General features: G+C 48.1%; 1 protein-coding gene across 1 annotated transcript; it reads left to right on the plus strand.

The window, feature by feature from the left end:
* Positions 1 to 3,475: 3,475 nt before the first annotated feature.
* On the plus strand, positions 3,476 to 9,220 carry LOC112972139 (keratin, type II cytoskeletal 6B-like). The gene is made up of 7 exons (XM_026078255.1): positions 3,476 to 4,027; positions 5,231 to 5,445; positions 6,584 to 6,644; positions 6,989 to 7,084; positions 7,780 to 7,944; positions 8,368 to 8,493; positions 8,951 to 9,220. The coding sequence occupies exons 1-7, from the start codon at positions 3,476 to 3,478 to the stop codon at positions 9,218 to 9,220; spliced, it is 1,485 nt and encodes a 494-aa protein (XP_025934040.1).
* The last annotated feature ends 394 nt before the right edge of the window (positions 9,221 to 9,614 follow it).

Genomic DNA, 9,614 nt, shown 5'->3' on the forward strand with positions numbered 1-9,614 from the left:
CTACGCAGGCCCTGTCCCCACAAATCCACTGTTTGCTTTGATGTGGGAGCGGAATCAAGCTGCAGTTAAGAGACCTGGAAAAACGGCCTTTGGAGGGCCGGCTCCGCAAAAGCTCAGGGACGACGTCCCAGGGGCCTCATTAGCCATTTTAACGGAGACGTCGCGGTCCCTTTCACAGGGAGCCACAAAAGCTGCCCGGCCTGCAGGGATGGAGGCCAAATGCCAGCCAACGGCAGTGAGTGCGAGGCCAAGTCCTGCCAACCCCCTTTGCTTGGGAAAGGGTCTTAAAAAAGTGGTTTTCTCAGTGGGAAACACTTTGATGGTTGTGTTATTACACCCAGAATCACAGCAGGAGACTGGAAAGCCCCTAGGATCTACCTAGCCACACAGGTGACTTAACAAGCCCCAATTTATCAAGGCGCTTAAGCTGAATTAATTTACCCCCAATACATCTGGATACATGTAAATCTCAAAGGCTTAAGTCTCATGGAAGCCACTACAGTTAAAGGCATATTTTGGGCCAAGGACCTCAGGGGTTTCCCCAGTCAATCTGGGTGTAAGCTGCTGCTTTAAAGCTTTGCTGAATCCCGTCAGCCTGAAAGCCGTGGTTTTATCTCTTCCGTGTAAAGAGGAAGGTTATTCCCTTTCTACAGCGCTTCAAACATTATCGGACCTGCAATCAGCAAGGACAAAGCGCAGAGACAAGGGGGAAAAGGTCTCTAACGAGAGAACATTTGCTTCTGATTTGAACTAGCACTCTGTGGGGTGGACAAAATAAAAGCAGTGGCAATCCTGCTCTTACGAAGACCAAATCACATCAGAGCGTTGCCTCCTTTGAAGTTTATGTAACCAGAGCTCAGGGTTTCCACCATGTGACTGCAGACGGGCTTTCTGAAAGCTCAGCAGCTGAAACCACAAGCACTGCCCTGAACCGTCTCCCTCTGATGTGCAAGGCTGGGTACCTGGAAGCAGCCACTTCTTAGGGCTGAAAGGAGGAGTCGAATGTTGAAGCACAGGTTTGTTGCTCTCAGCTCGCAAGGGAACAGCCCAGCAGCATTTCGTGTGTGGGAAGGCACCTCAGAGCCTGCTGCAGAGCTCTTGGCTGGTGGAGCAATGTGAACGGGTTGTCCCCGGAGCAGCATTTTCCCTCCTTTCTAACGAGACTGGGGCATCATCTAGGTCTACAGTCCTCAAACAGCAGGAGCTGCACTTCAGAGGGCCACCTAGCAGAGGTAGGGAGGAAAGCCAGGACCTGATCACAATCAGATCCAGGTTTCTCATGGCTAGAAAACCCAGCAAGTTGCTGACCTCGAGGATGAAGGGTGGCATCTTTCTTGCCGTGAAAAGGAGCCCGAGTCTGTCCCTGTGCTCCTGCTGGATGGGAGAGCTCAGAACAGTGACTGGCCCCCACCCAGCATCTCAGCATCGGTGGTCACCATCCCAAACACCCCATCTCTTCCCCATTGCAGCTGCACCAACCCGGTGTGCAGGGCTTGGGCGTGCAGAAAACAGTCAGCAGGACCACAGCCACTTGTGCCAGTAGTTTGATGGCCTGGGCTTCTGCCTATTTTGCCACCACCACCATCAACAGTCAGCCTAGGAGCTGCCCATGGTCATGTCAGTGAAAAGAGGTCCCAAAGCTCAAGTTGTACAGACCTACCGAAAGGCTAAATGATGCTTTAGACCACCCATGAGTGCCCCATTTCAAGGCAGCGTTCCAGCCTTGCTTTCAGACTATACTTCCAATTGTCCTCTATGACACTTGCACCAAAACTTCAGCCAAAAAATGAAATAAATTTTCTGAAATAATTCCCCTTTTCACTTACTAGCAAGAGGTTCAGGTGCTTGGATTACCATGGGCAGAATGACATAAAGGGCTGCAATGCCCCAAAGCTTCTCTGCTTTCTCCAGCTATCTCAATCTCATAAATAAAACCACATCTCACTGCAAGACTTGTGTCCTAATATCCTCAGACCAATGCAGCTACAACAGAACTACTACATAGTTATAATTGCATATAATATTTTTTATAGTTCATTTCACCCAGTTATGAGATCTATTAAAAAAAGGGAAGATCTCTACCTGGAGAGACTCCACAAATGTTCTAAATCATAGTACTTCCTTTGTATTATTTTTAATTCAAGATAATCTATTTCAAGTTTACAATACAACTGACTAGGAATCCTCCCAGAACCAGTTAATTTTGCCTCAGCAAAGATGCAAAGACTTCTTAAGATAAGCCACGCAATCACTTGTGATTCTGTGATTAGACCCCTTTGTTAAGGCAAAAAAGTACTTTATTTGTTTCCAAGCAAATTCAAAAAATCTTTTTGAGAATTTTAATTAAGAAGGTACGTACCTTCTCATTAACAGATATTACTAGAATAATTCAACATCAAGTAGGTGTGTCACAGGAATAAGAGGAAAAAAGTTCACTCCGGCTAACATTTCTCAACCTGTTTGTAAAACTTCGTTTCACTTCTTTGTTGCATCTCCAACTACCGCTTGCGTGAATCCTCCGTGTGTGCCAGTCACATCACACCCAGACACTAAACCCAGTTATCCCCTTCGCTATGCACATAATTCAGCAATAAAACACTTTGCCATCTGCGACCAAGCATGTCCCAGAAATGCCTTATCTTCAATGCCGTGCTCTAAGGGGGACGTCAACCTGCAAGTCAAACCAGTGACTGCATTTCATGTGCACCTCCCCAAATCTGCAAGAGCATCAGCACTGCTCCTGCTCTCGAATTCAGTATTTGCCCCATCACACGCAGAGCAAACCCGATCAATACTGCGATCGCCAACCTGACCCGCTTATCAGCTGGCAAGCCGCTGAACGCAGCTGCACCCAAGTCATCCATGAGTGCCGCGGCCGTACCCCCCAGAGGAAGAATTGAATGCTTACAAGGACGTTTCCGACAATGTCAGCGCCGTGCTTTGACAGATACGCGTTTCTTCTCCCCTATCGTCACTGGGCATTGCTCAAGAGCCGGCTCTGAGCTGGTGAGAGACCCTGGAAGGGGCGGCATCGCCACGACATTTTGCAGGAGGTCCTGAAACATAATTAAACACTGTGGTGAAACCGAACCGTAAACAAGCCATGAATAAAAACCCCTTGAATTATTTCGCTAAACTATAATTACACAATAAGGAAGCAGATTAATTAAGTAAAATATAAGTCCTGAAACCGAAGCTTGCAAGCAAAGCAGTTTATTTAATTTCCACATTATTTCATATGAGATAGAAGTGTTTGCTGTGGGTTTAAAATGTTGGAAGCCATTCCTTGCTGCCAGGCAGACCAAACCCAGTGGATAAATTAAATTTTTGCATCTCAGGCACCTCCTGAAATGTATATAAGGAGAAGGGCTCTCCCTCAGAGAAGCTAAAGGAGATCTCCTTCTTTCACTCTCCGCTCCTCTCTTGCTCTCCTGCTTTGCCATTACCGCTTCACAACCACTTTGACCAAGCCACCATGAGTCGACAGTGCTACACCTCCAGCTCTCTCCTGGGAAGAAGGGGTTTTTCCTCTGCTTCTGCCGTCTGCGGCCTTGGCAGGGGCAACAGCAGCTCAGCCTCTGTCTGCCAGCCGGTGGGAAGAAGATGTGGAATTGGTGGCTTCAGCAGCCGCAGCGTCTGTGACCTGGGACGAGGGCAAAGGATTTCCTTTGGCGGGAACTGCCGGAGCGGGGTCTACGGAGGCGCCGGCGTGGGACGTTGTGGTGTAGCTTATGGTGGAGGACGCTTTGGTGTGGGCACTGTCATTGGGTTTGGTAACTGCGGAAGCTATGGAGGCCTGGGCAACTACAGAGGCCTTGGGGACGGTGTTGCTATCGGAGGCTACGGCGGTGGCATCGGCATCGGACTTGCTGGAGGTAGATCTGAAGGCATCCGGGGCGTCAGCATCCACCCGGAGCTCCTCAAGCCCCTCTGCGTAGGGGTTGACCCGGAGGAATGCCAAGTGCGGACCCACGAGAAAGAGCAGATAAAGAACCTCAACAACCAGTTTGCCTGCTTCATTGACAAGGTGAGCCTCAAAATCCCTCCACGCATGCTATTTTTCTTCTTTGTCTAGACTGTGACGGATAGGCACCTCTAGAGAGACAAAATCCATAGCTCTTTCTACTGACTCCCATTCTTGCAATGGTTTCTAAGTGCACATAGACCGTGGTTCTCCTGACATAGAGACTGTCTGGATTTTAGACTTCAGCCAAGGCAACAGCACAATTATTTTAACTTTTGATGGTCACTAACTCACCAGTCTTTTAAACGGGAGCAGCTTCAGTGATAGGATATATCAGTTCTTATGAGAGAAGGGACTGAGCCACTCAATTGCAAATAGGCAAAACGGAGACTCTTACTAGAAATGTATAACTGTAAATCCAGTTTTAAGCTACTGCACTCTACAAACTCCCAAGGACTTCAGCACTTTTGAATAGTGTGTGTGCTTCATCATATGGTTCTAGAAAGATAGATGGCTAGCTAAAATAAAATGAACGCTTAAATTCTTTGTCCCCCCACTCCATCAATGAAATTATTTGGTGATTCCCTAAAATAATTTATCATTGGTATTTTAGCTAAAACTAAGGGGTTTTGTTGCTATTTAGAGGTGTATTATAGAAAATGACTTTTCAAAACTTTTGCTCTGTCTAATCTTTCTTTTCCTCATTAGTTGTTCTACTGTTGAAAAAACCAAACGTATCTAAGAGGAGCCACTCTACTTCCTCCCATTGAAAAGTGACTTATTCATGATATATAAAGGTTCTCAAGTATTAGAGGGCTCTTTAATCTAGAAATGAAAGGCATGATAAGTATCCGTGGTTAGCGTTTAAATCACATACATTCAAATGAGATCCTGGATGCAGCTTTTAGCACTGCAAAAGGCTAATTACTGTAATTGCCTACTGGAGAAGGCAGTGGATCCTCCAGCAGCGAGTCATCATGGAGAAAGAGAGCGTTTGGCTGAACCGTGCTTTAGTCAAACAGATTGTGCCTGTCACAGAGAAAACACACTGACGTTGTTCAGCCTGTGATACAAGATCAGACTCAAGTCCTGGGTGACATCAGGTTTAACTGAGAGAAGATGCTGCTTTCACTCAGACTGCTGAGAAACCAGTGCTTTGCGTTTCTGATTTTTTCGTTTTCTTCCTTTTTGGAGCAGAGGAACCCGAAGTGCCTTTGACAGGGACTCGATGGGATTCAATGACCTTTGCATCTCTTGCTTCCCCAGGTCCGACTGCTGGAGCAGCAGAACAAAGTGTTGACCACCAAGTGGGAGCTGCTGCAGCAGTATGTTCTTCCAGCTTCCCGGAGAAACCTGGAGCCGGTTTTCGAAAATTTCATCTGCAACCTGAGGAAGCAGCTGGAGTGTGTGCTGGGGGAGCGAGAGAGGCTGGAAAATGAGGAGCGGTGCCTGAGGGACCTGGTTCAAGAGTACAAGTGCAAGTAAGTAGGACACACAGACAGAAGCTGCAGACTGGGGCGTTTGCTGGCTTGGAGTGGTGTTTTTGAGCATGAAGCCAATGCAGCTGTACAGGAGTCCCCCAGGGTCCAAGAACAGGCAGGCCACACTAGTACTGGGCTAGTTTCTTGTACTGGGGTCCAACTGCTGCCTCTCAGATGCTGGTGATGGACTGGGAGAGCTCTTCAGCTGCAGTATCTCCTTAGGAAGAGGAGTGGGGAAGCACTCTTCCTCTCTCGATTACTCCTGCACTCAGCTGTGGCTTGTCATATCAAATCTCCCACATAACATATGCCTCTGTGACTCCCTCAAATCTTGTGCCCCCAGTGCTACCCATTCCCACAAAACCCTCAGTCTATCTGTCTCCACCCAACATGTTATCCCCATTGCCTCCTTGGGAGTTCATTCTGTCTTCCCAGAGGGAATGTGGGGATTCATTTTTCAATCTAAGATGCAAATATTCCTGAAAAGCTTCCTGTGTGTTAGGCTAAGCCATAAACCAGGACTTGGTGGTTCCTGATATACAGCAGAGGATATAAGAGTAATCTCTGCTCCAAAGATCTCACAGTCAAGCATCTCAGAGGCGTTTTTCCACTGAGTCACCAGCAAGGAGGTCAGACTCATCTTGTGAAAGTTCTTCGAGGTCCCAATTACCTGGCCATTGCAGGCTGGCTTTCCTTGCCACTGCACCTGGAAGTTTCTAGGGTTGCTCAAGCTCCTGACCTCCCTCAGAGCACTTTGGGTGCAATCTCCCCATACACACTCAGATCAAAGATGCAGACATTTCAGAAGAAGCTCACACACAGCAGCAGCAGCAGATCAGCCTTCAACAGAAATACACAGTTTTGCATCTGTAGCGGTTTAGCCTTATTTACTGCCATCTCTTCCCAGCTCTGCATCAGTGAGACACTGATATTGCTAGCGTGGACTATTTAAAAGTGCTGAACAAAGCCCAGTAGGGAGGAAAGAAAAAACAGCAACAAAGCAAAATGAAAAAGGAAGTATGTAGCTCATAGGAAGAGGCCCTGGGTTTAATCCTGCTTGCCATGTTGTGTACTGGCTGCTTTGACGCTGGTTGTTTGCCTGGGCTCAGCAATCCGCCCCTCTCCTTTCCTCCAACAGATATGAAGATGAGATCAACAAGCGCACAGCTGCAGAGAACGAGTTTGTGGTGCTCAAGAAGGTAAGTCATGCCGTGGACAAAGCTAACAAGAGACAATTAAAGAGTGGCTGGCACAGACACAAAACTCAGGTGCTGGGCCAGGAAAAGAAATGGAGAGTCACGGCTCAGCGTGATGACGCTGCCTGACTGCTCATCTTCCCAAGAGGTTGGCTTCAAAATAGACAGTACCTGAGGAGTTTGGAGAACCCCCATCAATCATGGGTTTTAAGTACATACTATGCAAATATAGGTAGTCTTGAAGGCTGGAAGCTGTGAGGTTTCCTCCAAACCTGACAGAGAGAACAGGCTTTGCCACAGTTACTGTTTCTTCACCTCTTTCCACTGAACGCGTGGTGTCTCTCCAGGACGTGGACTGTCTTTACCTGACGAAGGAGGAGCTGGAGGTGAGGGTGGGCCTGCTGCGGCAGCAGTTGGAGTTCCTGAAGTGCATCTACGCCGAGGTAGGTAGCAGCAAGCTTTTCTGAAATGTTTCTAAAATGTCTAATCCTGCGATCACACCCCCAAATCCTCTATTTCTTCATATGTACTTATGAACAACATTATTGCACACGCTTTAGGAAGGCAAAGGGCATTTTCTTGCATAGAGCTGGCTGCAAAGTGTGGGAACTTTCGCATGAAAAAGCCTCCAAAATTTTCATCAGACCTGTGCCTGGGAACCACTGAAACTTCTCACTTCCACACTTTGAAACCAAAATATTTTCAGTACTTGACTTCTTTGGTTACATGAATCAAAATATTTTGGTGAAAGTGATACTTTTGGCTACAATGTAACACATCCTTACCAAAACAGAGAGGAAATGCTTCACATTTGTTTTCCATCTAGTTTAACCAAATCTGTAGACAATCAGGCCCAAAGCACTCACTCTTGAGGGATTCACAGCCCAGAAAAACGCTGAAGCAGCTGGAATTGCCAAGTAGCAATGAAGTGAGTTGCTACACCAGGATTCCCCACCCTTCATTAGGGAATTGCACACAGCAATCCCATGTTGTGCCATAACAACAGGTCCCAGCTGCCAGCTCTTGCTGGAAACCAGCCACCTACCTGGAGAACCCCAGACTCTAGTTGTGCATTAACAGTAAGATATTGGCTTGGGCTTGTTGAGGGAAGGGGACTGAAATGTAACGGATCTTGTAGGAGAGAGCTCAGCTGGATTGCCAGCTGTGCGACACCTCTGTCATCGTGCAAATGGACAACAGCCGGGACCTGGACATGGAGGGCATCATCAAAAGTGTTGAGTGCTGCTATGAGGAGATTGCCCAGAAGAGCAAGGCTGAAGTCGAGGCTTTCTATCAAACCAGAGTGAGTAATCACACCACCAGTACAAATGGCAATATAAGCCCCTGGCCCATAAAATCCTCGAAGGCCATTTCTATCTCCCACGATGCAGCTGAAATGCCACTCCAAAGTGTGCACTTGCTGCAGCTTGCTAGAGAAAGTCATGCCAAAACCCTGCAAACTTTGTTTGTACTATTTCCATAACGATAGAGCGTGGCAGACCACAGTGCTGCTTCAGAGAGGTCTCTTCTGTGCAGACCCATGAGGAACACTATCCCCTTCCCAAAGGGCAAATGTTCAGGACCTACCTGGAATGGGCCTTGTCCAGGGTGAGGTCATGTCTGGGTATTTCCCTGGGAGCGCAGGCATCGGTATCACTCCAGAGTTACCACCTTTCCTGGAAGGGGCGATATAGCTTTGTAACATCATCTTGTTCCCGGCTGTTAGCTGGAGGAGCTCCACAGCAGCAGAGGCAAGTTCTGCGATGACCTGAGAAACAACCAGAGCGAGATAGCCGAGCTGAACCGGATGATCCAGAAGCTGCAGTGCGAGTCAGATAACGTGAAGAAACAGGTAGGATGAATAGTTTAAAGCTGCACGGGCAGCTCCCCCTGCGAGGCACACAGCTTCTCCAGCAAAGGGCTTATCCACACCAGGTCCCACCTTGCTGAGCCTTGGCTGCAGCAAACCCCCCTCCCAGCTTCAGAGCTTGTCTTTGTAGCTTCTTATTCCAAAGTCATCTAAACACACGGATGCAGATTTATTTCTCACTCACCAAATAAACAGAAGCCAGTTGGATTGGCTATAACAGAAGTACTGTTCGCTGTACCCCTCCTACAGGGGTACAGCTGACACACTCCCTTTCATCCCAAATATCTGGCCATTTTAAGTGTAGGTTTCCAGTATAAATCTAGGCTCTCTGGCAGTTCCTGGAGGAAACAGCTGAGAAACAAGGGGGGACACGAGCAACCTTGTGGAGATGCCTCTCTGAATCAAGGCCAGACACTTTCTTGCTCATTGCTGTTCCCAGATTGCAGCTCTGCAGACAGCCATCTGCGATGCAGAGCAGCGGGGCGACTGTGCCCTCAAAGATGCCCGGCAGAAGCTGATCGACCTGCAGACCGCCCTGCAGCAGGCCAAGGACAAAATGGCATGCTTGCTGAGAGACTACCAGGAGCTGCTGAATGTCAAGCTGGCTCTGGATATTGAGATAGCCACATATAGGACACTGCTGGAAGGAGAAGAGAGCAGGTATGAGCATCCCCAACTGTGCCTTACGCTGAGGGCTGGCAAAACCTAACAGGAGGAGAGGCAGCAGGAAATGCTGGGGGGGGGATGCAGCTCCCCATGGCACATAGGGAAGCATTGCCTCCGTTCCCCCCCCACCATCTCAGGGCAGTTGGGTTGCAGTGCGCCGGGCATACTGCAGTCACATCTCCTGCTTGCAGGACAGGTAAAGGATGGGATATTAAGACAGCTATGGAGTTTAGGGACCCAACCCCCAGTGGTTCAGCAGGCAATTTGGACCAATATCTCAGAAACCTAGGTGTTCAGTAAAGCTGAAGTACCTGCAGGGTTTCTAAGGAGGCAATGACTGGGCACCAGCTTTGTTTGCAGGTGCATTTGGGAGTATTTCCCTAAATACCTTTTTGTGACATCTCTTTTCCTAACAGGATATGTACCGGCAACCCAGT

The sequence above is a fragment of the Apteryx rowi genome, unplaced genomic scaffold (assembly GCF_003343035.1).
Source record: "Apteryx rowi isolate R43461 unplaced genomic scaffold, aptRow1 scaffold_475, whole genome shotgun sequence".
NCBI lineage: Eukaryota > Metazoa > Chordata > Aves > Apterygiformes > Apterygidae > Apteryx > Apteryx rowi.